The sequence below is a fragment of the Scophthalmus maximus genome, chromosome 6, assembly GCF_022379125.1.
Source record: "Scophthalmus maximus strain ysfricsl-2021 chromosome 6, ASM2237912v1, whole genome shotgun sequence".
NCBI lineage: Eukaryota > Metazoa > Chordata > Actinopteri > Pleuronectiformes > Scophthalmidae > Scophthalmus > Scophthalmus maximus.
The window spans coordinates 6395464-6421606 of NC_061520.1; the positions used below are offsets into that span (position 1 = coordinate 6395464).

The 26143-nt window shown below is 39.8% G+C and overlaps 1 protein-coding gene and 2 long non-coding RNA genes across 3 annotated transcripts in view; 2 read left to right on the plus strand and 1 right to left on the minus strand.

The window, feature by feature from the left end:
* LOC118308850 overlaps positions 1-26143 on the minus strand; it is a 115687-nt gene that overhangs the window by 45081 nt on the left and 44463 nt on the right. The gene's annotated exons all lie outside the window — the stretch shown is intronic.
* Positions 1847-25876, plus strand: LOC118308849 (immunoglobulin-like and fibronectin type III domain-containing protein 1). Its single transcript, XM_035630280.2, has 23 exons — positions 1847-2023; positions 5673-5758; positions 10304-10423; positions 11619-11761; positions 11847-11946; positions 12063-12107; positions 13272-13305; positions 13456-13639; positions 13782-13895; positions 13969-14137; positions 14300-14572; positions 19697-19821; positions 19986-20127; positions 20328-20621; positions 20776-21072; positions 21556-21735; positions 21865-21993; positions 22097-22405; positions 23043-23128; positions 23231-23423; positions 23528-23824; positions 24882-25208; positions 25313-25876. The coding sequence occupies exons 2-23, from the start codon at positions 5710-5712 to the stop codon at positions 25315-25317; spliced, it is 3615 nt and encodes a 1204-aa protein (XP_035486173.1). The 5' UTR covers positions 1847-2023; positions 5673-5709; the 3' UTR covers positions 25318-25876.
* LOC118308852 lies at positions 15572-19690 on the plus strand. Its single transcript, XR_004793344.2, has 3 exons — positions 15572-15582; positions 16176-16280; positions 18143-19690. It is a non-coding gene; the product is annotated as an uncharacterized LOC118308852 (long non-coding RNA).

A 26143-nucleotide genomic window follows, 5' to 3' on the forward strand; every position in this document is an offset into this window, starting at 1 on the left:
TCCCTCGCCACAACCAGACGAGATGTCATGTGGCAAACCTCCGGCCAATAAACCTCAACATGCCTGTGGTGTCATCTTTCCATTTAAGTGAACCAGTAAACCACTTGCGTAGCTCGTCAACATGTATGTGAGCTTAAGCATTAAATTCTCATTATTGTATGACATGTTGAAACGTGTAAACTCCGGCTGTATTAGCGTATTCGATAGTGGAATTGTACATGATATATATTATTGTGTAACAATTACAATTAGGCAGAATCAAGAATCATTAAAAACAACTTACTTAAAGTTTTATTTTTAACATGAAAGCAGATCAGCACTGATATATGCAAAGACCCAAAGCTACATGAAGAGTCCCAGACCCACAACCATCTGCTAGAAAATGATACCTCTAGACATTTATTTAAGTCTGACAGATTTATGGCTGTTGTTGTTTGCAGGAGGCAAAGTTCACTGGTTTTTCTGTGGGGGGCAAGAGGGGTTTGGGCCGTCGGTACGACTGGTATGTGGTAAAAAAAAAAGAAGAAGATTTGAGGGGGGTCTGTCATTCATCTCTCTAATCTATACATGTGTCTTTGTGTTAATTGGGTCTGTTTGGCCAAAAAGCCCAAAAGAGCGTGGACATTGTTCAATGGTGAATGACAGTCCAGTAATTCGCCTCCATAAAAACTGGAGACTGAATTTTAAATACCGATTAAAGAAAATGAACCAAACAAACTGTAATCATACTTTTCTCCTTCATTTTATAAATAAATTTGGACCATGTGTATGTGAACGGGGGCTTTTTATGCCCCAGCATGTTTTAATGTTAATGTATTTCTGCCGCTGAGGATGTTTTCGTTCTTTAAACTCTTGATCCGGTTTCAGATGTTCACAGGGACATAAACGTGCGGCAGCTGCCTCGTGTCCGGCACGAAGCCTCGATGGGCGGCGTGAGAATGTGACGCACCTTCACACCACCTCTTTATTAAAGCCTCCATTGACAGCGGCTGGCAGCATTTACAATGCGTCTTAAAATAATGCAACAACTCTGGACGAGACATGCGACCGGAGCAGCAGAGTGAAGACCGAAAGAGAATTGACGGGGAGTATTTGAGGGCCGCAGCCTTGAACCGGGGTTTAGACGGAGATGTTTCCAATCTTTAGGGTTTATTCAAAGTCAAATACAGAATCAAAGCAAACCTGTTGTTCTCCATTTCAGTTCTAAAGTTCGCTATGACTACTGCTCCCCAATAAACATCATCGGCGTTGTATAGTTTCTCTCTTTGTCAGATCAATATTGGTCCTTATTTTGTTAGGTACAGTTGACAGGGTTGTAGTTAATGTTTCACATTTGTCAATTGTTTCCTTTAATAATGTTGACCTTAGTGAAAATACCAATCTGCTTGGACGGGTTTTGATGTTGTTGGATCGTGATGTGGATTATTGATCATGCGTCTCCTGTCCGATGTGCCGCACGTCATTGCAGAAAACGACAACATGTATTCGGATTGCACCCAAAGCCCCGCATTATTTATTTGTTCGAAAATCGAACTTTATGATTAAAAGGACGACGTTAACATTTACAGCACTTACACGCTGCAGACTTAATCAGGTTTTAAGCTTGTGTGAGCTCCTATCTAGATTTTAAGGCTGGTGAGCAAACGAGCAAACAAACGTCGATCTTCCAAAGTGTCACTACATCTGGTTGATGGGGACAAATGACTCTTGAAGAGAGAATTCAACCTGCTCTTTGACCCACCCGTCACAGTGCGCCCACCCCCCACAACCCCCCCGCTTCACCGCCCACTCAACCTCCAATGCCTTTGGACTCTCCACAAATACAAAAAAGCCTAAGCAGCTTTTGGCAGACGCTGGGTCTAAGGCAGTAGAGGAGCATCAAGCATCGACTTGCACACTGCTGGAGGGATCTATTACATCGAAAGAAAAAAAAAGAAAAGAAAAAAAATCAGAAGGCGGCACAGTGTGACCCGACTGCAGCCTGACAGGGAGCAGAGCTGAGAGCACAGAGGACTGAGAGCAGGTAGGTGGCCCCTCGAAAAAGCGAAAAGGCCTGGATGAGAAAATGCACTGATCAGAGGAGAAAGGGATTACAGTCAGTCAGCCTATTGCTTTTAAGTCAGCCCCTGCAAACATACGTCAGGGTGAATATGATGTGTACCGTCGCCATTTGCATCAGAAAGACATCAGCGCTTTGTGAGCCGGTGCACAAGTAGATGCAGTAAAAAAAAAACGAAATTGAACTCGCATGAGTGAAATTGAAGACATGCTTCTACTTTCCTCTACAAAGATCTGGATGTGCTGCACTTGAGGAGCAATAAAGGGACTTACAGTAAATAGACTTTCATTTGCTATCTAATGCCAGTTGCTCAAATTACAGTGCGCTTCCATATAAATATTGTTTTTCGATGTACATTAAAGACCGTGCAGGATTTGGTTACAGACAGATTTGGTGTTGGTGCATGAAATCCCTTCAGTAATGCATGCAAGGCCTCTCAGTTTGAATTTCATGGTTTTAAATCTGGGAAGCTGGATCACAGTGGTGAGGTCAGAGCCGCGAGGTTCGTCCGGCTGATGACTAACTTTAGACGGAGGTATCAAATCAATACGGAGCCTGAGATTCAGAGAGTTGCAAGGAGGGAGTGGGTTGTACTTTGGCAGAAAGTGGGTTTTCCTCCTGCATTAGGAGAAATACGCAGGGATTGTGGGTTTGATACTGTTCATACTGTAGGGTTGTTTTTTTCCCCCTATTATCTTTTCCTCACATTGTGCTCGTGCAAAATGTATTTTGACGGATTAAAACATAACATAACATGCTCGAGCATTCCTCACACACTTTGAACGAGCTGCGGCAGTCGATGCATCAGCTTGTCAGCTCCCTTACAGCAATTCAACAAATGTGCAGTTCCACTGGGAAGTTCAAATAGCACCATTAGCGCTCATTTGACACCAAAGGGGCCTTGTCATCGGGCCGGGGCTTTTTGTGAGTGACGCGGCCGAAGCCACTTTCTGTCTTGAAAGCTCAGCTGCAGTCAAGTGACGGGTGGCGAAACGCAGCCATTTCAAGAGTACGTGGTGAGCGGTGCAGTCATCTGTTGGAGGAAGGGGGGGGGGGGGGGGGGGGGGGGGGGGGGTTTGAATCACTGAGACATGTCACGTACCGCTGACACATTAGGTATAATTTGTTTTTGTCTGCTGCAAAACATCTCCAGTATTTTAAAAGGGAACTCCACAAGCATCTCCTTAAGTCATTCCATGTCGTTAATACGAGAAGAGGTCAACTTTTAAATGTCAAAGGATGCGATGGTGCACAATATAAAGAGCACAGGGTTTGACCAGACCATGCACGGAGAGAGAGAGAGAGAGAGAGAGAGAGAGAGAGAGAGAGAGGGAATGCAAACAAAAAATCATAATAAATATCAGCAAAGAATGATGTGGAAATTCAAGAGGAACAAAAATAATTGCAACAAAAATGATTTTAATCAAGGAAACCGACTCATTTATCATATTTGCACCTACAACCTTTCTGCTGGAATGGTCCAACATTTCTTCCAGACGTCCATGTCTAAGCTTGGTGACTTGTTTCATTCCCTGCAGCGATGGCAGTCCTCGCTACATACTCGCTCCAAATCGTCTTTTTGGAGCAACATAAGGGTTCTTCTCTAATGCAGCCTGCAGCGCAAATCTTTGAAATCTCAGGGACAGTGGCTGGGACAGATGCTCAGGATCCATGTGGTTTTTTTTCCACAATGTCCACCACCCCCAACACGTTGGGTTAAATCGAAACGCTCAAGAGACTCGGCCAAACATTAAACTATAAATGTAATCGGCTAAAATGGCAAACAATCCAGTGGGAGGGAAGAGGAGAGGGTTTCCTTTAACGCAAAGGGCCTCCTGCCAAACTGTCTCCTGTTGCAGGCTGTTTTGCTTTGACCATATGTGTTGTGAGCTCTAATCTGAAGACTCGCCGAGAGCCAAGATCGCTGCTGGAGCCCAGAAACCTTTTCTGAACATATGCCGGAGCATGTGTACGACTAAAAATAAAACACTCACTCTACAAGATGACAGGTTTTATTTTCAGTGGGACGTCAGGGCAGAATAAGCAGTTGAGGGGAAGTCATTTAACAGTCAGTTTTGAGTGAAAAACTGTGCTCCAAGTTAAAAAGAGAAGTCCTCACTGCAACTAAGTTTGACGGGACAGTTTTTGGACACTCACTCAAAGGCATCAAGTAAATAAAAGTTGGCAGATTTAGTCAGAAAGATTTAAGGGTAAATGATAACCAGTCTGCAACATGTGATGTTCAACGAAGTACAAAAGTGAGCAGCATGTGTGTGAATGGATCACAAATGATAAATGTGTGTGTGAATTTTTTGTATGAGAACTTTAGTGTTTAGGGCATTTTCATGAGAAACGAGCTCCACACAGAGTCAAGCATTCTGGCTGTGGCTGTTTTTGCATTATTAAGAATGTAGAAATATAACAGCAACACGTCTTTTATCAACAGCACTGTCAATATAAAGCATCATACACAAAAAGGTGCCAGAGGGGGGAAAAGTAAAATGGGAAAACTGTCAAAATGATGAATATTGTTCTGTTAGTTCATTCACATAAGTACAAAAGCTCGTTATTCACACTCAGCACTGGCAGCAGAACTTAAACAAGACTCACCTCTTGACGTCTACATTTTCTGAAAATCTGTTCAACTGCAAAGCAATAGTGTCAATAATATTAATTTCTCCTCCATAACCACTCCTACTTTTAAGTCCCCGTCCAATGAGAACGGGGTTAATGGCTCTTAACTTGAGTCATTAGGTCGAATTTTACAAGAACAAAATATAGTAAATGGTATAAAGTGATGCATGTGACCTTTCTCAACAGATGAGCTGTGACTCACGTAACTGTTGAACAAGTGCAGCATGAGTCAGTCATGATCCTCAGTGTCACATTACGCCCGCCGCATGCTTTCATGTAAAACTCTTCTGGTATCTGAGATCTAAAAAAAAATATCAAATGACATAATGGTTGTGGGGAACAAATGGTTCCCTCTCAGGTTCAAGAGATGAAATTTGGTTCCATTTCAAAGATAATGCCATAATATTAATATCTAAATCAAGTGAATGCAGAACTGGAGGGGTGGTGGAGCACTACATGTGCATCTTTTAGCCATTATTTTAGTAGTTTAAAATTTCATCGTAACATCTTTGGTTCTTTCAAACTGTAAAGACAAATGAGCTGATATTATATCAGGACGAGGAAGGGAAGGGGTGTAGCTGAAGCTGTTCTTTGCTTGATTAACACATTCCTGGAGAGGATTCCTGAGATAGACACTCACCCCACGTTGAGGCCGACAGTTACTGTAAACGACACTGGTGGCTGCCTCTTACTGTCTGGTTCGAGCAACTGCACTGGGCGCGAGGTGTGCTGAGCTGCAGTGGAGCTGCATTTTTTGGAGACGCTGAATTTCCTCCAGAAGTTCAGAATGAATCCACGACCCCTTTGAGTGGCAGAAAATAAAAGCATGACCACTCCACAAGTTCAAAAAGACCAACACTTCAAACTCAAGAGGATATTGTCAGTCAATATGACTGATTTGCTTTTGAGCGATGCATGCATGCCCTACTAAAGATTTCCTCTTTTATCTTTAATCTTCTGTTTGTTTGTTTCCCCTCAGAGCCTTGTGAATCAGCAGAGCTCCGGAGGACGGCAAGATGTTGAAGAAGTCAAAGGTGACCGAGGAAACTGCAGCTGGGCAGGCAGGTAAGTGCAGAATGAAGGACGTCCCCCCCCCTGTTCGGGGGGGGGGGGGACAATCAAGGTTTTGTATTGCAGCTGTCTCCACCAAGTATTCCTTCTTATCCAAGGAATGATGATGAACAGAATTAATTTGACGACCCCAAAAAAACACCTGCAAGAAAGAGAAACAGTCCAAGAAGATGGAGACATCAAAGATTACATATGGCCTGTGCAGAAAATGCATCTTTGTTTGAAGACGTGCAACACCCAAGACATTTGAATATTGCTGTATTATGCTGACGGCCGACCATTTCTGCTGAAGATAAACGTCATCCATGATGTCAAGAAAACAACGGCAGAGATGTGATTTTTTTGTGACACAGATGCTGCTGTTTTTTTGTTTTTTTTTGCTGCTTGGGAAAAAAACATAACGAGCAGCAAAAAGTTTGGATGTGGCACCACATCATTGATCAATTTCAGCTTCCCAGCGATTGTGATTGTGAAGATGTCGGTCAAATGAATGATCACAGGCATCGCAGACGCCAGAAGATGAGATGCAAAAAAGATGTGATGGCTGAAAGAGACCATGTTGTGAAGAACCTCTTGATGACAAAAACAAATGTCAAGACAAATAATCTTCTTAGTCCATCTGATAGAGAACGCTGACATTTAGCTGATGGAAACAAGACAAACCACAAAATCATCGTGGAGGATTAACCCGACGGTCGCTAACGGCTGCCACGATTGAAGAGAAAATTGAAAAATGAAACGCCGCTCTTGTCGGGTAGAACACAAAATGGAGTCTTATTTGAAATTAACTTACTACAAATTGTCTATTTGAACATGATTCTTCTCAAGCACTGCGCAGAGATCATCCTGAGATGAGGAAATGCCTGAGCCGGCTTGAACTGACGCCTGATCAGCAGGTGCACAGCACAACTATTTACCTGCTGCTATAACCATAATGCTAACATACTGTATCAGATTTTGTCTATGACTAACATTTTTTTTTGTGTGATGTCTCTTCAGATTTTGTCCTGCTCACGTTGCGTCTGTCTGTGCTTCCCACTCCTGGGTTATACACTGTGGTTTTATGTTCATTATGTGTCCGTAATCCTGTCGAAGTTCCAACCTGCCATGGTGCTTTTGTCAGGATTAATATTCACCTGTCCTGTTCCCTCTCCTGCCCTCACGTTGCGTGTTAAGTCGGCGGTTCTGAGGGAGTTCACCCAGACGACAAAGGTATGCGAGCAAAACAGAAGAAAGAGAGAGAAAAAAAAAAACGGAAATGAAATTACACAAACGATTCACCCTCTGTAAGTGCATGACTTCATGTTGGTTGAGTTGCATGTTTGATGTGGTCTTCATCACTCCTGGAAAGATGTCATCCGAAATGGATGATTGAGCTTTCAGTGTCACAACAGATGCACTTCATTGTGACGCTTCAAACAACCTCCATATGAACACTCGCTGCAGGCTGTTGCTAGAGGGCTCTGCAGTTGATTGTCATGTGTGTACTTTGTCCTAATTCAAAACAACACCACCTCCTTTTTTCATACTTCATCGCTTCATTCATGGCTTCACTTGAGACAACCAAGACTGCCAAGGATAGGAACTGGATTCAAGTACTAGTCAATGAGGCATTTCTGCAAAAGCCATATTAAGTGCAGATCATAATGTAGAGTAAAACTACAAATAATAGGAGTACAGACTGTATCTATCCTTGTTTGAACTGCACAATTGCAATTGTTGCTTTTTAAGGAAATGCCATTTCTGGTAACAATTTAGTCATGAAGCCCAGCTACGACAAAAGTAGTTGAATTAAAGGGGCAGTAAGCGATTGTAATCCAATACACTTTTTGTGGTGCGCCATTTTCGACCACACAACGCTATTCCAGCCAATCAGAGACAGGGCCCGCTAGTTCTTGTGTACAGGACTGGGGAAAAAGGAAGAAAGGAGAAAATATATGGCGAGGGCGAAGACCCGTAGCCAGGCAGTGTGCTAGCTACAGATGCTAGGACTCCTGAGTTTCAGCCTCCTTGCCAGCGCGTCCGTCTCCCATGCCCGAGGCTGCGAATTCCGGGGCTGGAGCTTCAGAGGAGCCACTGATCGTCAATTTGCCTTCTAGGTTCTAATATCAACAATCTTTCTCCAACATCGCTTACTCCCCCTTTAACATGATGCAAAAACATAACGGAATAATAAAGCAGGGAAAAAAGTCTTCTACAACAACATCAGACAAGGAACTCCTATAAACAGTATTCCGGTGCAACTATTTCATAATGGAGCAGATTTTTACTGAGTGCAGCTCATGTACTTGTTTATTCATCCAATGGCTGTTAAGATCTTAACCCATTTCTTATCAAGCACAAAAAGTCACGTTAACTCTGCTCAGGAAAGAATGACAGGATCCTTACGAGTCTTTTGGCAATAATACTTGTGCTAATTACTCTCCATAAAACACATTCTGCTGACTGACCCATGAAATCAATGCCTGGCTTACACACACAGTTTTAATTGTTGTTATACATTAATAAGCTGATCGATACTTTCACGCAAACACATTGTTTTTAATGATTTCTGTGTCATCCTCACCATTCCACTGTTCCATCACCTGCCTTAGCAATTCACCTGCAATCGGCTTCGGACTGCAAAATAATGGGGCATCCATTGGGGCATTACCCTACTCATTTCATCAACTACATATTCTATAGTTAATATTCTGCCTATTGCAGGTCTTTGGTGCCAGGTGAAAATAATTAAAGACCAGGGATCCCAGGACCAGCTGAACCCCTGTGATCAGCAGTCGGTGACGCCCCCCTCCAGACTGCTGTGGGTTAGTTTATATTGGTTCTCTCAGGGTTCTGGGACGTTTGCAAAACACTTCCACCTGCACCAATACCCAAATACGAAGACAAAAATATTCTAAATACCTCAACATATGTTGGACTACAATCATTTGTACCCTGTTGACCTGGCAACTGATGGCAGGGCTTCTCCCCCCTAACACACAAGTAAATGTTATCTTGTTTTAAAGGTTCACAAAGTCAGAATTGTGAAGAAAGACTAATATGTACTGTATATTTTAAACGGGAGCATAGGGGGGTTGAATTAATTCCAGACATCACCCATCAGGGTTGAACATGAATATGGAGAGTTAAAATAAATAAATACTACAAGTAAATGAAGTCAAAATTCGAAATGTCAGACATCTTAAATTTTGCATTATCTCAAATACAGTGAGAATTTCACTGTTTACTTAGAGTTTAGAAAGTAGATGAAAGTAGATAATAGTAGTTAAAAGTAGTTAATAACTACTTAATTGAGTCTCATCCAAATGTCACAAACTCAAACTCTGCATTGAGTTTCACAAAAAAAGTACAATGTTCTCAACAGTCTTCAAGTTGACCACAATGAATTTCAAGTTAAAAATGAATTCTCAAATATTCTGATTAACTCAAAGTTTGTGCTCACGTTTTCAACAAGACATAAATATTTTGTGTTTATGGCCACAATACTGAATTTATTTTCACACTGACTGATATCAGGCCTGCTACTTACATTACATGAATACAGTCACTTTGGTGTGCATGTTTATATCAGGATTACACATTCACGACTAATATCAACAGAACATTGGAGGTGATAGACTCTAGAATATAACATCATGTAACATTTTGGCAAAGTCGCCCCAAAGTTGCTTAAAAATAAAGTTTTACACATCTGAAAATGGTTAATGCATAAATTAGAGAGTCCCTATAGGAAAGTCTTCGACTTTTGACCCTGCTGTTGGTCTTAAAGTATGCCTTGCTCATTATAAGAATTCTTAACTTTGTTGTGATGATGTGGTGTCAAGGCGAGCACTCAGGAGATGGAGTGTAGGTGGGGATGTAAACTCATTTGTATTGTGTGTTTTTGCAAAAATAGCAATAGGGTTTGCAAAATACAAGAGCAAGGCACAACTTCCCTCTGGTAGGGTCAGATTGAAGGCAACAGTGAGAGTCATGTCAATGTGGTTCACAACGTTTGCACTTGGTTCTCATTTGCTGTCACATTTATACAGAAAGTGCTTGATAATCTTGAAATATTGAGGAAAAAAAACATAATAGAAAGAATTAAGCTCATACAAACTTTAAGAGTTTAAGCTTTATGTTTTTATTTTGTCTTTTCTTAGTTATTAAAGTCTTTGTTCCATTATTGTGGCAGTTTTATTCTCAAACATGTCGCCTTCTTAAGACTTGACACGTTTGAATGTGACTATGTGTGAAGTGTACACTGACAAATGTTTACTGCGTTACTTGTCTGGGTTTTAGATTTGATTCATCATCTACTTTTGAACTAAATCCGAATACAGTATTCGTGAGCCTCTTTTCTTCTTCACACATACTGTACTCATTTAATTCACCGATTTACAGAGATGGCTGTTCAAAATAACTCATTACTACTTCCATGTTTAAATGAATATATGAGTCGTGCACTAACATTTGTTCACTGTTCATCATGTTTCGTACCATTTAGCTTACATACGTTTTACTTTTCTAATTCCTAATATGTTTTTATTTGATTAGGCATCAGGATGAAGTCCAAGGTGCCTGGTGTCATGATAACGCAGTTTATGGAGGAACTTCCAGAGGGAATGACAACTCCGGATTTCACCCGCAAGCCCATTGCTTTGACTATTCAAGAGGGTAATTTATCCATGTCTGAGAGAAACACTGAAGGCCACCTTTTTTTTTTTTTAAATCCCTCTCCTATCACAGTACTTGAACAAACATGGATACTTTAGGTCAAACAGTTTGACCTAATTTCACATATGGTGCCATATGTGAAACATGTGTTATGGCAACAAAAACTTCAGAAAAAGGAGGGAGAAGTATCTAGGGAGAACTATCTATCTCTACAACATATCTTGGGAATGAAAAATTCCTCGAGTCTCAGAGTCTGACGTATGAAAAAAACAAACAAACAAACAAAAAAACTCCAAGACACAGAGGTGGGACAGTAATACATTACTTTTAAGGTTCATAGTTCAGTTCACACTGAACCCTTAATTGCTTCCAATGTCTGTGAAAAAAAAATCTACCAAATAAACTATCTACATTACACATCAATTCCTTCGACATAGTATTAGCGCTATATTAAACAAAATAAAGATCTGATCTCATTTTTGAGAAGAAAGAAAGAACAATGATCAGTAATTTCCTCGTCCCCAAAATAGGCAATTTCCTCCAAGTCTGTGTGGTTCTTTATTTGTTAAAGATATAGTTTCTTGCCCAATCTTTACAAAGTCCGGATACTTATGATAATGTGGCCCTGATGTGCTTATAGATTAAGTGTTTCATTCATATTTGTGAAACCTATACTAAAATATAAATTAACAAGATGCTCCACATTCCTCTTTTTAAGCAGGCAACAGGCTGATCTTCTGATACTCCCCCTCTGAAATGACACTTATCCTATAATTACTTTTAATTCTCAAATTAAGAATTATTCTTATAAAATGACTACATTTTACTTCTATTTTTATTTTGCTATATATTCGTTATATTTTATCTCTCTTCCCTGATGCCTTGACTCTTGCTGCTGCTGTTACAAGTCAATTTCCCAGAGGTGGGATTAATAAGGTTATCGTATTTTATTTTAATTATCCTTAAATTACAACACATTATTATACGACTATCCTTGTAATATTATGATTTTATTCTAGTTATATTATGACTTTATTCTTGAAAATTTAGGCATGTGCCCCCCCCCCCCCCCCCCCCCCCCAAAAAAAAAGATTATTTGCATGTGGGCTACAACACAGACGTTTTTACTGAAAATACAGCAATGAATAACTTGTTACTAATAAGGGAATCCTTATTATTGTTTTTCTTAATCCAGGTAAATTTGCAGTCTTTAAAGCCATAGTAGTGGGCACTCCCACACCTGCTGTAACATGGAGCAGAGCAAATGGAGAAATAACCTTTCACCCTGATATGTGCCAGCAGAAGTATGATGAGGTATCTCACGAACATACGCTTGAGGTAAGAATCACACAAGGCACTTAAGGCACGTATTTGCAATACATAAAATAAAAATGCTATTACTTCTGTCTTTGCATTTCAATAGTTTCCAAAGGTTGCCCCAGAGGATGCTGACACCTACAAGTGTTTTGCAACAAATGAATATGGAAGGGCGGTTTGCCCTGTTGTCTTGAATGTTATTTCGGGTAGGATCCTTATTAGTATTACATCACTCCATTAATGTGTGTTAAATATTCTCTGGAGTATACAGCATAATTGTGACAAACAGGTAATGGAAATTAAGGCTATTGTTTGTTCACAGTTGGATTCTCTAAGACTAAGGAACTTCAAAAATCTCAAGAAAAAGGTGAGATATCAAATACATTTTAAGTTAACCTGAAGTGGAGTGTTAATATTACATACATTATATTGTTCGGCAAGGCAGGTTGTGTTTGTTGGCTTAGGTAAAAGCCATTTTCAGGCCATATGTATCATTTAAAAAAGCTATTACATACTCTTCCTGCTCCCGTAAGACAGAAAGCTAGCAGACAAACTAGCAACGCAATTAAAAAAGTATTTTTACAAATGACACTTTAAGGAACTGGGCAATGAGCTTTGCACAAAGATGAATGAATTTGTTCATCTAAAATATCAATACTTGAAAGGGTGCAACATCTTAGCCCATATGTTTTCATTTCAACGTGACTTTTTGTCATTAATTGGATTTATTGGGAAAAATCTGCCTGTCGTGGTTCATCAGTCTAATCAGTGCAGTGTCACTGTATACTGACACTTGACAAATGAATGACTCTCTTAGAAATCGACTGAAACATTTTAACATCACTTGTAACTATACAAGGTGTGTAAACCCAACGCAACCTGCATAGTTTGTGATTGATCACCTTTGTTGCTCTCAAAGTTTCCTTTTGAATATCAGAGGGATGGCAGAGATCAGAGTGTCACATAATTCAGCTTTGTCAGAGTCAAGGATATTGTTGTAATGTAATGTGTGGTCCATCACTTTATGTGTGCAGGCACCGCTACAAATTGATCAAGTCTATTGATATTCTGTATCTGTCTTATTGTCTACAAATCCCATGGAAGGCCAACGCCAATAATGAATCGAATAACCCAAGTGTTGTCTCTGTCTCTTTAAAATATTAAAGACAGATAAAGTACGCAAGTCGCCCATTGCATTGGGTGGAATGCTCTGTTACCGTGAACATGGGCACAGTAGTGTTTCTCTTTTTGAGTCCATCCCGCTGTTGAATTTACTCACTAAGATCAAAAATGGAATTATACGCCTGTAACCCATTTTTGCAGCTTTATATTCTCAGGAGAAATGAATGGCCTTTGGCCCAAGTTTCAATGACAGGCTGTGGGAAGGTAATGAGAGACAGTTTCTGAAATCTTCGTACAAGACAAAGAATGAGAAAAGCAAAAGTCCCATACACTACATTTGGGTGTGAACTGTTATTAATGATTCATGATGCTGTTCAGTGATGGACCGTTTTTTATTATGGTTCCTCAGATGCAACAGACTTCAGAAAAGGCCTTAAAAAACGGTGAGTCAAATAATAAACTTAGCTGTTAGTCCATTGAACTAAATGGTCATGGTACTTTTTTTACACAGTTCATCACTACAGGGATTTCTCTATGAAGTAATACTTTTCCCATGGAATGTAATGGAATTAATAAACTCTCCCACGCTGCAGTAAACCTGATGGAACACGTGAGGAAAAGCAAATGGAGCCAGAAGATAAGGTCTGGGAAATTCTGCTTAGTGCCGACAAGAAAGACTACGAGCAGATCTGCAGAGATTACGGTGTCACGGACTTCCGAGGAATGCTGAAGAAACTCAGTGAAATGAAGAGAGAAAGAGAAGAGGAGATTGCAGAGGTATGAGGCAGACATGTTGCAATTTCATTCTATTATGGACATCTCAGACGAAACAGTTTTAACAGTCTCTGCCACTTCTTTAACTAGACAGGCAGACTTGCTTCTACTTATTAAAATTTGGTGTTGTATATTTCTATTGTAGTTTGTGTCACATATTAGCACACTGAAACACATTGAGGTCAGTGATGACGATTGTGCCACAATTGAGTTGGACATGGACCTCAAGGATCCTAGCAGCAAAATCTTCCTGTATAAGGTGAGACATACTTCCACATAGCATTTATAAGTCATTGGTATTCAAAATTACAATGCGTCTCTGAATTCTGCAGGATGGTGCCATGGTTCCATTCAGCATAGAAGAAAGCGAGAGTTCGAAGCATAGTTTGAAAAAAGTGGGCAAGAAATATATATTCACAATTAAAAAACTAGGTTCAGAAGATGCTGGACTCTACTCGGTGGATGTTGGGGGCGTCAATGTGTTTTCCACTGACTTTAAAGGTAAGTCAACAATCAAGTGATTACGATTAGATTAATCTTAAATATTTTGAGTTACTTTGCTGTTATTATTGGTAAATTGTAGTTTAGAAGATGGATATGACAGATGAAAGAAATGAAATGATCCGTCTCCACTTCCTTTTGTGCCCTTTTGAAATCCTGCAGTACCGGAGGTTGACTTTGCAGTCAAAATACAGGAGGTCAAGGCAGCAGAACGAGAGGACGCCCTTTTTCAATGTGTCCTGACTTCACCCATGGATGAGATCAAATGGTATGGTAAAAACACCCCACTGTCAAATAGTGAGAAACATGAAATCATTACATCTGAAGACAAGCTCATCCACAAGTTGATTGTGCGCGACTGTATGCCTTTGGATGCTGGTATCTACGCTGCTGTGGCAGGAATCAAATCATGCAACAACTGGCTTGTAGTTGAAGGTGAGAATATTATTCTTCTACTTTATATATATATATCTTGCAGATACTTTTCCCTGTCACCAAATAATTGTTCAATTCTGAATTTAACGTTCAGCTAAAAATTTAAAAACGTGAAATACTATCTTTTATAGTTGACAAAAATCCTGCCAACAAAGGCAAGAAGGCAGCTCGCAAAAATACCATGGCCGGCGGAGGAAATGACGAAGAACTGATGAAAATCGCAAAGGAACAGCAGGAAATATATCAGAAAGAAATGGAAGAAAAATTGGAAAAAGCCAAGAAGGTTCAAGAAGAGAGAGAAGCAGCAGAAATAGTTGCCAAAGCGGAGGCAGCAACAGCTAGACTGGCTGCTGCTAAGGAAAAAGCTGCGGCTAAGGCAGCGGCTAAGGCTGCTGCGAGGTCAAGAAGGACAGCAGCTGGTAAAGATGGAGCTGTAAGGAATAAAAATGTTGGTGCCGCTGGTGGTGCAGGCTCCACTGCAGATGGTGCTGGCCAAGGCATCGGCGCTGGTGGTGGTGCAGATGCAAGTGGGGTTGGAGGAGGCGCTGGAGGCTCTGGTGGTGGGGCTGGAGGTGGAGGTGGAGCTGGAGCTGGAGGAGTAGGTGGAGGGGTTGGAGGAGGAGCTGGAGGTGCTGGAGGTGGAGCTGGAGGTGCTGGAGGTGGAGCTGGAGGAGTTGGTGGCGCTGGAGGTGCTGGTAGTGGGGCTGGAGGTGCTGGAGGTGGAGCTGGAGGAGTTGGTGGAGGAGGAGCTGGAGGTGCTGGGGTTGGAGGAGGGGCTGGAGGTGGTGAAGGTTTCGGAGAAGATTTTGAAGATGAAGAGGAATACGATTCATTTGAAGATTCTGATGAAGAATTTGAGGAAGGAGAAGGGGGAGCGGGAGGAGAAGGAGGAGCAGCAGGAGAAGGAGGAGATGGAGGAGATGGAGGAGCTGGAGCAGAAGGAGGTGGACAAGGAGGAAAACGCAAGAAACGTGTGAGAGATGGTCCACTTGTTCCAGATACTGGCACAGGTAAGATATTAATTCACAATGTAATGTTTGCGGAGTGAACAAAAAAAATGAGTTTCCATGATTTGGCTGTTATTCTAGTCTATGATAGTGTAATTATTTTTAAGATTAAAGGTTGATTGGTGTTGTCTTGTCTTTCAATGTCTTAATTTCTTTTGTCTACATTTTACAGTTCTCTTGATATGTTCTTTTTTGTTTTCTTTTTTCTTTTTGTTTAGTTTTTTCTTGTTTTGTATGAGCGCTTTGGGTTCCTGAAAAGCACTATATAAATTCAATATATTATTATTATTACATCTGATATTCAATGTTGTTTGTCATTTCTGTTAACTTTCAGAATCTTTAAAATGTATGCAACTTCAATCAATACCTCAAACAAAATATATACTCAACAGAAGAGCAATATTTATTTTTTATATTTTATATTTTTGTGATTAAATGTTGATTTTGCTCAGAGAAGGCAACTAAAATAATGCCTGTACATTATTTTCAATTAAGTTGTAGCCGAGACAGCAGCAATATCATGACAGTAAATTATTACATTTGAAAAAACATGATGTGACAGTTTGTATAAAGTTGCTATTAATTATTACTAATAGGAGATAATGACGATGAGGAAATCACAAATCAACAAGGTGAACAATCTGGGAAAAAAGGAAAACGTCCAAAAAGGAAAAATGTGGATGTTGAAGAACCGGTTGTTGGTAAGAGATGTCAGAGGCTGCATGCTGTAGAAGATTTACTGACTACTAACGTCATTTGGGAATGGAGATTACTTTGACGTCACAACTGTAGGAAATTCTAACTTAAATGCAGCTGCATTTAGCACAAATTAACTGACCAAATAAACCACTCACAACTTAAAAAATGCTCCGCTTTGCTGATCATACAATTGGCTATATGCTAATGTTTGTAAATGATTGAAAACCCTTGCAGGACTTTTAAAAGTACAGTGCCATTAAGTTCTCATTTGTCCCAGTGTATTAAATGCTCACATGGCTTTCTCTCCAAAAACAACTCATAGCCCTCGGGTTAATTATTAACTCATTAAATATCCAACCATCTCTAAGCCAGCTTTGATTAATAAAACTAAAATTTTAAATGTCCACCTTCATATATTTGAAACAAATTAGTATAGCATGTATATATGAAATGCTAAACTGCAATTCCAACACCCTTTCAAGTATGTTTTCTATATTTGTGTGTAATACATTTGTTGTTTGTGTTCATGTTGTTATAAATATCTTGTTTAAAGGTTATATATACACAATTTTCACTGCCACTAGATGTCACACTATAGGAACCGGCACCTCAAGCCAAATCAAATACATCATTGGCCAAATACATCATTGGCCACTCCTTCTGTGTTCCCAGCAAGGTGTTGCAAAGCCCAGTCATTGTGTACAGTACAGCTAACAACAACAAACAAAAAAATAATCCACCTAGCTGTCGTCCCATCCACAGTTTGGTGCTCTCGTCAATGTTGGAGCCTCCGTGGGAAACGCTTTGGCCTATAAATGTGTTCACATTTAAAACACTCTCAGTGGGCCTGCATGGCAGCGCGCAGCTAGTTGCCATAGCTAGTATCCTTCACGTGCCCTGCTGTGTGGAGCACATATACCGTATGCAAATGAGGTTTAACAGCACCGTGGTCGGCAGGTGACAGGTGTTGTTTACTGTTGGTCTGCTGTGAAAGATGTTACAACAATGGGGCAATGTGGGTGTCGACTTTACATCAGTGCTGATGTCATCTTACCTGGGGAAGGGAGGCAGGGTCACAAGTTCACTAAAATGCACATGCACTAACATGAAAATTACATCAGCTGCTAAAACAATAAACAATAGAAGTTCAGATCACAACACACATGGAGGGAGTTTGACTATTTCTCCTCAGGACGCCTTTACTCCACTTTGTCATTTATCAACAACACGCCCATATACTGTACATATCTATACCAACAGAAGTTGTTGTTGGCAGCTATTTTATTATTATTTTTATAATATGTTATTTACCGGAATTTCCCAGCTTGGGATCAATAAAGTAGGCACTTTACTGATCAATCTATCTATTAATGTTTAAAGTGCTGTATATATAACCTTTAATTCATGTACAAGTTTGATGTGTAGAGGGTACACAAATGGAAAAAGTGACTTACCAACAAATGTATTCAAGTTGCCTGTTCATACTATTTTGAGGAAAATGGTTTCACAAATAATCATATCATGAACTCCTGTACATTATATTGTATATTACTAAAATTAAAAAACAGCTTTTTGTCGCTGATATTACAGCTACTTAAAAAAGTATACATGATACCATTAATCTATGTGACCAGTGACACGTAATCGCAAAATCTGTTCATTTAATCAAGTCTCTTTATAATAATGCCATCATGGGACTAATTTTGAATAGAAAAATGGATATCACCTTTTCCACCGCCCTCTTCTTCAGCATTGAAGTAAATGTTTTGTTATGTTATTTGTTACTGTTGTTGCTGATGTTTTCCTGCTCTATGTTGATACTTAAATTCTTACTGTTACTGTTTTCATAAATGTTATTTGTAAGGCACATCCAACAACAAATGAGAAACTTTGGATTGATGGTAATTACGATGATATCCCCTCAAACTGAAAAGGAAAAAACAGAGAAACTTGTGGTGCCAGTGGTGATAAAGGCACGGGGCCAGCAGCAGGAAGTGATGAATCTGCTGAAAATGGTGAGGGTGCAGACGGCGGTGAGCCATCTGCAGCCGGAAAGCGTTCAGGTCGTGCACGACATGGCCCATTGATTGAGGAGAGAGTTAGTGGTAAGATTACAAGCGCTGTATTCACTGCTGCATGGGAAGCCATTTGAAGTCATTTGATGAGCAGATGACTTTTTCCAGTGGTTGAGAAAAGGTGCGTGACCACTGAGTAGAATGCTGCATTTGACAGCTAATGTTTAAATGGCCTATACGAATGATCAGACAGTTCAGCAAGAGTGGCTTTAACCATGAGTGTCTGTAGAAAATGCTAATCAAAGTTGATGCACGAATAATTTTTGCATACAGCACAGTGTATGATTTTTTCCCCCCCAGTTGTCATAATAGTGAAATGAAGAAAAAAAAGCTTTAGTCTGCAGGAAATAGTACAGCACTGCTTATATAATTTTATTTTCATGACCTACAGGTTGGATATCAGCAGATATTTTACTGTGTCTACCTCTGTCTTTTTCGTATCGTGTTTGCAGACTGTGTGCGCGTGTGTGATAGTAACGTTTAAACGCATCCGTGCTCTGTGTGCATCTGTGTTAACAATCTTGCTTGCCTTGTTAAATGTCAATCCAGGATGAGTCGGTGCATTGAGGTCAATTATTTAAATGAACAACTGCAGAACCAATTGTGTTCTTGATACAACAACTGTGACACTTGGGTGTACACACTCTTACAAATTTTGAAGATGAAGACAATCTGACTGACTTTGGGAGGATGACCATGCTCTAAACCAGTTTCTTCACATTGAAGACTGACTGCACATCAAATAGACAAAATGCTCATGTCTTCCACTGACCAAGGAACTCAGACCTGAATGATGTATCTTATATTTTGAGTGAATATTTCTTTTAAGAGTGACTAAGTGAGCAGCTGATGACATTCTTATGAGCTTCAGCTTTGCAAAGAGCTGTGCCAAGACTTCAACTGCTTTGAAGTTGAAGAAGGACACTCCAAAACAAGACAATCAAAACTACACAGTAACCAAGAAGACGTCTTCCTCAAGTTTGACATATATGCAAAATGCACTCTTCTTACATTCTGTAGAAACTTGGATTATACTGTTGCTTCAAATAGTTTAAAACATGTATTTTATTGGTAGATAATAAAATACATGCTATCAACAGAATTGCGGAAACAAGATGCAAAACTGTGATGATTGTTTAAATAGTAAGGTAAGTGTGTACACACTTGGGTCACAAACTTACAAGTGCGTAGACCATGCATTCATCCATACATGAATGCATAAATTCCTTGTGGCAGTAGATTCACAATTACAAAAACTTGAATAACAACAACTTATATGAAGATGTAAGCTGCAGCGGTAAGATACATGCATTTACTAACTTGCCTGGTTGATAAATCCTCAGACCCAGGAGTTCACTTTCATGCTGGGCTCTCTGACTGCAAAGCCATTATCGGAGAAGCAGCAGAGCTGGAGTGTAAAGTGAGCAGTGAGGAGTGTCAGGGAATCTGGTCCAAAGATGGAGAAGAGGTAAGCCCAGGGTCAAAAGTAGTCATTATCTAGCATATAGGCCTGGATATTACTGCAGTAATATGGCCCAAGAGGAAATGGTGATTATCATTTATTTATAAAAGTCAGTGTCAGATGAGTTAAAAAAAAATGTATTTGTTGTGTTATGTTTGTTTTTTTCAAAGATTAACTCATCTGAGGGGATAACCATTTCAAAAGATGGAACTTTCCACAGGCTGAAAATTCACAAAGTAACAGAGGAATTTGCTGGAAAATATAAATTTGAAGCAGATGGACGGAAAACAGAAGCAACAATTGTTGTTGAAGGTAGAAACATTTTCCTCCTGAAAGTTACTTCCTTGCACATGAGGCCTGAATCATTCATTAATTTGTGCCAACAGATCATGGCCATGATGAAATTGATAAAGGGTGCTGCACGTTACTGTACAGTTTATATAATGCACAGAATTAGATGCACGCATGACATCTTAAAATAACTGTATGTCTGTATTTACCAATCATTTTAGATCCACCCAGGTTTGATAGTGAGGAACTGGAAGCTTTCAAAACTCCAGTAACAGTGAAAAAAGGACACAAAGCTACCTTCAAATTGCCTTTTATTGGACGGGAACCTATAAAAGTTCAGTGGTACCTTGAGGGTGAAGAGCTAATGGAAGAATCAAACATAAAGATTGAGCACTCCGAGGGGTGCAGCCGTCTCTTTCTGACCAAGCTACAGCGCAAAGACAGTGGTGAAGTCAAGATTAAACTCAAAAATGAGTTTGGCACTGTTGAGGCCTTCAGCCAACTTCTTGTAATGGGTATGTATAAGATAAATTAGGTAAAAACTATGACATAGAAACATTTTTCATCCAGTATTTTGCATGCACATACACAAAAAGTATTTTGTTACACTTTGTGTAATAGGTTCAGCAAAGTTTAATATTCTATATGCTATGTTGTTTTTTCTGACAGACAAACCTACTCCTCCGATGGGACCTCTGGAGATTGTTGAGGCCTCCTCCCACACAATTGAATTCAAATGGAGACCCCCAAAAGACAGTGGTGGTTGCAAGATAGGAAACTATATCCTTGAACGACAGCAAGTTGGCCGCAACACCTGGAAGAAGGTTGGGCCAATTGGTCCGGAGGCCATATACAAGGACTCCGATGTAGACCATGGCAGGAGGTACTGCTATCGCATCAGAGTGGAGACAGAAATTGGCACCAGTGAGCTGATGGAAACAGAGGACATTCAAGCTGGAACAAAAGGTAAACTCAAATTGAAATGAATTAGTAATGTCCTCTCAAATATAAGCATTTTTAAGTAAAGGGAGAGTCATGCCCAAATGAAACGAAAAATCTGTACATTTTTTATAGAATTGCAACCATCAGTAAATTAGCTTGAAAGTCTTTCGAACGGAGATAAACTTTAGGGAAATTAACATGATCTATATTGCAACTGTCGTGGCAGTGCTGACATTTGAAGGGGAGAGGGAGACGACGAAATCCAGACTTATTAAACCCTCCCCAAAAGACAGAAAAAACATGTCTTGGAGAGCTAATGACTTGCCAACTGGCTCTGTGAGTCGCCCCAACATCACCAAGTTTCTAGAATAACCAACGTCTTGAAATTTATTGGTTGAATTTTGCTGTGTCTTTTTTATGAGGCATGTTGAGCATGGACATGATCCTATTTACTCACCAATTTGAGAAAAATGAATGACCATAGATGCCAAATTTTTTTCTACACAGCATACCCTGCACCACCATCAGCACCAAAGGTCGTCAGTGCCTTCAAAAAATGCATCACCCTCTCCTGGTCTCCTCCTTCTGACACTGGGGGAACTAATATTCTGGGATACAACGTTGAGAAACGCAAGAAGGGCAGCAACCTATGGGGCCAAGTCAATCCACCTGAGATGATGATCAGAGGTTACTCTCTTATTCATACACTGTTTTGGTTTGATCATGTAATGACAGCCTGGTACAACACACTGAAGAATTGAAGAATTTGTAGCTGTTACACGTGTATTGGATATGTAAAGTATGTTTTCTTTACAGCTAAGGAATTTGCTGTTAAAGACGTCGTTGAGGGCATGGAGTACGAATTCCGTGTTTCAGCAATCAATGACTCAGGAGCAGGTGAATTCAGTTCACCATCTGAGTTTGTGTTTGCCAGGGACCCTAAAAGTAGGTGGACATTTAGAAATATTATGACAGTCATAATTTTTATCATCCTAATACTTCATACAGCCGACAAATTTCAGCACTCACTATGAATCATGTGTTGCAGAGCCTCCTGGTAAAGTCATTGACTTCAAAGTGTCAGATTCCTCCTACACAACCCTGTCCCTGTCTTGGACCAAACCCAAGGACATTGAGGGGGTTGAGGATGAAGCCAAAGGATATTTTGTGGAGCTCAGGCCTGCAGAAAACACAGAGTGGGATCGCTGCAATTCAAATGCAATAACCTTGAATTTCTATACAGTGAGAGGCATGAAGTCAATGGCCATGTACTGGGTGAGAATAATTGCTACTAATGATGGAGGAGAGGGACAGCCACAAGAGCTGGCCAATTACATCCTTGCTATGCCTCCTCCTGGTGAGAAATTCCTTTTAAATGTATTTATTACTTTGTCCAACAGTTGATATTGAATATTATACAACTGAAGTTAGCATAAAAAGATAAAATCAGGTTCAATACTCCAAAACCCAACTCATACTGATCGGTATAACTGAAGCCTGGTTTAAACAATCAGGATAAATGCAATGATGAACTAAGATTCTGGGCAACCCAACTTTTTAACGCTTCTCGATCTTGGCATCAGTAATGGTCAGAAAGTTTAGATAATCTCTTAAGAAAATAATGAATCAGTATGTTTTGTTTCAGTTAGTAGCATGATATCAAACTGCTAATATAGTTTATAAAACCAGGATATAATGTGTACATTTGCAAAGAGAAAACTAGTAACTAACACACTATCGTGTTGGTAAGTGTTGGTTCAATGGATGGTGTCAGTTTGGTTGAATTATGGTTGTGTGGCTAAAATTGGATCAGTAATACAGACCAGTCAATTGAATGAATTTGACTATGTTATAAACAATATACAATTACCAAAAATTATATTTTTTCATAGTTTTGTTGTGGAATCTTGATTTTTATGGTTTGCTGTTTTTTCTTCAAAAAGTTATTGTCAATAGATGACAGCTAACTAACTTTCATCCTGCTGTTCACCTAGTGAGGCCACGATTCACAGATTCAAAAATCAAGAGTTTCATGGTGGTGAGAGCAGGGAACTCTGCACGATTCACCACTAACTTTGAGGTAATCCAGGAAGTAATTAAAAAGAATGATAACCATGACAATGTATATATAGTGAACTCATTGCATCTTTTGATGAATCTGACGAAATTACATTCTTTGCAGGCCTCCCCCTGGCCTGAGGTTACCTGGGTGAAAGATGGAGTACCAGTGTCTAAGAAAGTGACCATCAGCAATGCAGAGGGCACATCCCAGCTTCTGATTCCCTCTGCTGAGCGCTCTGATAGTGGAATCTACACTATCCTTGTCAAGAACATTGTTGGCCAAGAAACATTCAGCGTTGAAATTAGAGTCACAGGTGGGATGAGTAAACTACTTTACTTTCTTCCTGTATAAATAATCGCCTATTATTGCATATACAGCAACTAAAAAGATTAAACAATCTTTTGTATTTGAATCCAGATGAACCTAAGCCACCAGGTCCCGTAGAGCTCGACGAAAACGTGCCTGGTACAGTGACTATATCATGGACTGCATCTCCAGATGAGAAACGCGATGACAGGCTGCACTACATGGTGACTAAGCGTGATTCAGTCAAAACAGCGTGGCACACTGTTGCAGATCACATCTTCAACAATAAATTCACAGCCTGCAACATAATGCCAGGCCGAGAATACCAGTTCAGAGTCTATGCAAAGAATGATATGGGCTCTTCCAAACCATCTGAATCAGCAAAGTGGCTGATTTCTGCCAAAAAGGGTATGAAAATACTTCAATTTCTTATTTCTTATTGTTTTACTGACAAACTAGAAGGGCGCTCAGAGAGTTCATCCCTCCACCAAGGCTAACACCACGCCATTACCCTGTTAAAGTAAGTGGGGGGGGGGGGGGGGGGGGGGGGGGGGGGGGGGGGGATCCTGGATCTGCCCATTTATCCAGATCATTCCCCACCCCTCCACAAAAGTGTCATAGGAAGGGGTTCAGAAGTTTTTGAGTAATCCTGCTGACAATCAAACAAATGGCACTAAAAAACATAACCTCCTTGGTGGAGGTAATAACTGTTTGATATAAGATTGTATTTTTCCCTAAGATGCAGGCTTAAACAAATACAGTAATTAAAAGTACACAATGCATTCCCTGTGCTAAGCACCAAGGCTACAAATGAAGTTCAATTGTCCTTTCTTCCCCAATGCATCAATAATAACAATGATTGAAGTCATAGGCCAATTTACTATTTTGGTTTGAATGAATTCAGTTTGAATTATTTCCACAATAATCCAATGGGGCCATTCACCACTTTGTGGGCGAATGTACATTATCGTTCATTCCTATATCCTTCTGACTTAGATTTTTGTGCAATGCATGTCTATACGGAAACATGGTTTCATGAAACATGGGCATAGGTCAGTAGAAATAAAGCATGGACACATTTTAAAGCAAATACAACAATTCTTTTCGCGTCATTATCAGTCAGTTTCATACATGAACAGATTTCTTGTGTAAAGCCTAAACCACAATAGTCTGTGAAATTTAAGACACTCATCTGGTCAATAATTTGACTTGATTTGGTCCAATCATCACACCAAATATCTTTGAGATTAGGGCTATCCATAGAATTTTGATAATAATTTTGAAACCATTTAACATTTTCTGCTGGCACACAGACAGGATGTGACATTATTTCTGTGGAAAAACTATGGTATAAAAAATAGAATCAGGATGTGATGTACCAGTACAGGACTTTGTGGCGCCACCATCAGGCCTGAAGTTGAAACATTAGCTGAATTCTGATTTAATGCGTTCCGTTTTCTTTCAGAAAAGTTCACTGTGAACATACCAGACTCAAAGACCTGTAATCTGCAGTGTCCTCCGAAGTTCCTTGTCCCGCTGAAACTGCACACTGCTCCTCAAGGGTATGAATGCTACATGAGCTGTGCTATAAAAGGAGATCCAACACCTCATGTGACATGGCTCCGCAACAGTATCAGTCTGAATACCAACACCAACTATTACATCTCCAACACCTGTGGAGTGTGTTCTCTGCTCATATTGAGGGTTGGACCGAAGGACACCGGGGAGTACAAGATTGTTGCAGAAAACTCAATGGGCAGGGCAGAGTGCTCCACCAAACTGACAGTCAGAGGTAAATCTTAATAGCATGTGCTCAGGTTTTAAACTACGTTGACATGTTTTACAGTGACAACCTTGGAAATCAGAATCTAACAACTACTTTTGTCTTTTTTTCAGAATAAATGAACACACGGAAGATGATAGAATTGCTCTAAAACCCTAAAAGAAACCAAGTGTTTGGCAATTCTCAGATACTACATACTAATCAAATGTAGAGGGGTGGTTATTTAAAGTCAGAGTGAGGCAACTGTGTAACTTTAATAAAAGACAATGAAAGAAATACTAATGTGCTCTTTTGCATATTTTAACTGATATATTGATTTAAAGGTGCTAATTAAATGTGTTTTCGTGAAAGTTTATGCAACCATCAGCTTAAGTCTTTCAATTGATTTTTAGATGCAGGTCTCTGTTCATGTATATAGTGACTTGTTTCAATCATATTTTTTCCATAATTGTGGATCTTCCCCTTAACTGAATTTGTGAAGACAAAACATACTGACATGATTCATTTATATGATGCTAATTGTTATGGCATGTCACATAAGATAATCTGTGGGTTTGCTCGAATTAAACATTTCCTACAGCAATTGTGTTAGTGTGAAATTTTAAGTGTGCATTTCACCAGCAAAAAAACCCCAACCAACAAACAAAAAGAAAAGCAATAAAAATACTACCATCATATTAATGTGTGTCATTGGTATGTATTTTGGCCCTGGTTAAAACCTTGACATGAAGTAGCAGGTATCAAACACCATGTTACTTGAACACCTCCATGAATGTTTATGTGAGTAATTTATGTTCAGTCTTCTTATATTACCTCTATTGGCAGTTTTGTGGGGTCAGCCATTAGTCCCAGTTTAGAGTCACTGAAGAAGAGAGGGTCAACAGTTGCACCCGGGGCTTTAACCATGACGGACAAGTGTAGGATGACACTTCTCAGTTTCAAAG